Consider the following 3451-nt stretch of genomic DNA (forward strand, 5'->3'; position numbering starts at 1 on the left):
AGTAGGAAAGGGTGAACTAATTAATTATAACAAGTTTTTTTCCTAAAAAAAAAATTAATTATTCAAGGACGACGTGATATTTTTTTTTTAGTGAAGACAAGAGTAAAGAGACCTGCATTGAAACATTATTTTACTTTTCCTAGGATTTGAATAATGAAATTAAAAAATAATTTTCAACAAAGTGACGCCATCTACTACATAATAAAATACTCTGTTAAAAATTGGCGTCCTTAATCTCTCTATATAAAGTTCTTCCAACACAAAGTTCTTCTCATCAAACACAATAAACACACACACCTATACTTACAACCAACAACTGAAAACTATGTTGAATAACTTAGTCAATTATTTTGGGCTTCAAGTGTTTGACATCTTAATTCTTTTCTCTGTAGCAGCTTTTGCCTTAATATGGTTCCGATGGACTGGAAAGAAGTTATCATCGGCACCGGTGGCTCGGCCCCTACCACCGGGGCCCCGTGGCTGGCCGCTCGTCGGATACCTTCCTTATTTGGGTGAGGACCTTCACATAGACCTAGCAGCTTTGGTTGATGTTTATGGTCCAATTTACAAGTTTTGGATGGGAACAAAACTATGTGTAGTGGTCAGTTCAAAGGAGCTAGTCTCCCAAGTGGCTAAAGAAAAAGACACATTATTTGCCAACCGTGATATGGGTGTTGCTTCCACAATCATCAGTCAAGGTGGACACGACATTGCTTTCCAAGACTATGGTCCAGATTGGAAGAAGCTAAGAAAGATCTTGGTTCGTGAGATGCTAAGTAATACAGTGATGGATGATCTAATAGGGCTGAGGAGAGAAGAGATGAGAAAGTCAGTTGAAAACATCAAAGAAAAGATTGATACCCCAATTAATATCGGGCTCTTGACGTTTCAAGGGACAATTCGTTGCATTATAAGTATGACGATTGGTAGTTCTTTGGAAGGAAAAGACTCTATTGATGCTGTTCTGTTTTATGCTGCAGCAGAGGAACTCGTTGAGATGTTAGGCAAACCTAATATCTCTGACGTTTTTCCATTGCTTAAGTGGTTCGATTTACAGAAAATTGGAAGAAATGTAAGCAGGGTTAATAAAGTGTTCCAATCGGTGTTTGATAATGCTATTGCTAAGCAGATGAAAGCGTTGAATAGTAAAAATAGTCCCATAGTCAAGGAATCCAAATACAAGGACCTTCTAACGTACCTTGTGGAGCGTCATCATGAAAATAAAGATAAAGAAACTCAAATTACCATACCCGAAATCAAAGCTGTACTTACGGTACGTACATAATTTTAAATATACACCACCCTATGTATCAAAAATTTCAATATTTCTTAAATGGACTTTTTATGTTTTTTGTTTTCTTTTTAAACAGGATCTTTTCGTGGCAGCTACGGATACTATAGCAACATCGGTAGAATGGACAATGACAGAGCTTCTGAGGCATCCAAAGGTTATGAATAAAGTTAATGAGGAACTGAAACAAATTGTAGGATTGAACAACATCGTAGAAGAGTCTCATTTACCCAAATTAACATACTTGAGTGCTGTGTTTAAGGAGGCATTGCGTGTACATCCACCTGGGCCATTTTTAATACCTCGTTCTGCAAAAGAAACTACTATTGTTGGTGATTATACTATACCCAAAGGGAGTGCCATTTTTCTAAATGTATGGGCTGTACAAAGAGATCCTAGCCTTTGGGAAAATCCTTTGGAATTTATCCCAGAAAGGTTCTTGATGGGTAATAATGTTGATTATAACTTGACAGGTAACAATTCCGATTATATTCCATTTGGAATAGGGAGAAGAATATGTCCTGGAGTTTCTTTAGGGGAGAAGATGTCTCTCTATACATTGGCTTCTTTCTTGCACCACTTTGATTGGAAATTACCTAATGATACTGAGCTTGAAATTTCTGACAGGTTTGGGCTTGTTCTCAAGAAAAAGATCGCTTTAATAGCTATTCCCACGCCCAAAATTTCTGATAATTTAGTTTAAATAAATGCTAACGGCAATAAAATAAAATGTACCGTGATTAAGTATCACTCTCTCTCTCTCTCTCTCTGTTTGTTTTTTTGCAATCATATATCATTATCTTGTATCTTACTTAGAATGTGTACGTGTTCTTATATTGTGTATACTAAATAAATAAAATGGCAAGAATCAATCATTGATTGTAATTGTATACATTTATTATTCGATATTTTTACCCCAAAATTATGATTTATACGTTGTTGTACCCCATAAATTTGTATTTTTTTTTAAAAGAAACGTTCATTAATCAAAATTTGATCTCTCATTCATTACAGAAAATATTATTAGCCCATTTACTACCTTATGGACCATAAAGTTACAAGTTTTAGCAATAATACAAAATAAACAAGAGGAAATTACACTCTATACTTACTTTTTGTTTCATATCTTAATTTTTACCTTCATTTTACTACTCTTTAATTTATACACACTTTTATAAGTTATATTTCCATTATGTACTGCATCAAAAAGTCTAATTTGTAAGATATTTATATGTATAATATAATATATATGTATGTGTATATAACATGCGGAATAAATAAACATATACACTATATGAATATAAGGATCGAAATACCTCCAGCCATTGATTCTTTGAGTATTAATCCCACATAAGCTTGATCTGCAAAAGAAACCGATTGATGTGGGTAATCGGGCTTCCTCGCTCTCTCAACTCTCTTTAGATGGATTTTGCTGTTATGAACAGAATGAGTGAGGAGCTCGGGGACCGAGACCCTATATTTATAGGTGAGATACTCCATCAGTATCTGTGCCACATTAATTGTCAGAATATTTTGACAATTAATTCAGGAAATCAAATCAGGTAATGAATATAGAAATCTGACCATATATAGAATATTACGTAATTGATTCTGTCAAGATTCAATGAATATAAAATATTCATTTATCAGAATCAATAATATTATTTTATTTCCTTAATTAGAAATATTCTAATATTCTCCCACTTGGTCAGCATTTAAACTAAAACATTCAAACCCAAACGTTCCTCATTATATAATAAACATACGAATCATAGCGACATGTCCTCATTATAAGTCGAGTATTATCTTCCATGTATTACGATATATTTATTATATAACAATGTACTTTATGTGGCAATGTACTTAAGTGAATAAACCCTAACCCTTATGTTTATTCAGGTCCTCTTACGATAATTTTCTCAGATGAAATTAAGGTGCACATAAATATGAGAAAATATCGAAATTAGAGTTTCATTAAATAATTTTTGGTTGTACAAATAAAAAAACTGCATATGGGTTAACTGAATCCCATATTTACTTTATGATCCTTGAATTTGTGTTGCGGCATGCCTTTAGTCAAGGATCTATGCGATCACCCAATTCAGTTTGCGTGATTAATGACCACTTATCACGCCTTTTTTATGGCTAAATACTTAATGT

At 33.5% G+C, this 3451-nt stretch overlaps 1 protein-coding gene across 1 annotated transcript; it reads left to right on the forward strand.

The window, feature by feature from the left end:
* The first annotated feature begins 227 nt into the window (after nucleotides 1-227).
* Nucleotides 228-2150, forward strand: LOC115715620 (flavonoid 3'-monooxygenase CYP75B137). Its single transcript, XM_030644276.2, has 2 exons — nucleotides 228-1273; nucleotides 1371-2150. The coding sequence occupies exons 1-2, from the start codon at nucleotides 326-328 to the stop codon at nucleotides 1992-1994; spliced, it is 1572 nt and encodes a 523-aa protein (XP_030500136.2). The 5' UTR covers nucleotides 228-325; the 3' UTR covers nucleotides 1995-2150.
* The last annotated feature ends 1301 nt before the right edge of the window (nucleotides 2151-3451 follow it).

Source organism: Cannabis sativa, chromosome 5 (genome assembly GCF_029168945.1).
Source record: "Cannabis sativa cultivar Pink pepper isolate KNU-18-1 chromosome 5, ASM2916894v1, whole genome shotgun sequence".
In the NCBI taxonomy this organism is placed as follows: domain Eukaryota; kingdom Viridiplantae; phylum Streptophyta; class Magnoliopsida; order Rosales; family Cannabaceae; genus Cannabis; species Cannabis sativa.

Bases quoted from the DNA above. Each gene is read 5' to 3' on its own strand.
- LOC115715620 (XM_030644276.2), top strand. From the start codon at position 326: ATGTTGAATAACTTAGTCAATTATTTTGGGCTTCAAGTGTTTGACATC. The intron at 1,274-1,370 runs GTACGTACATAA...CTTTTTAAACAG, and splicing joins AAATCAAAGCTGTACTTACG to GATCTTTTCGTGGCAGCTAC.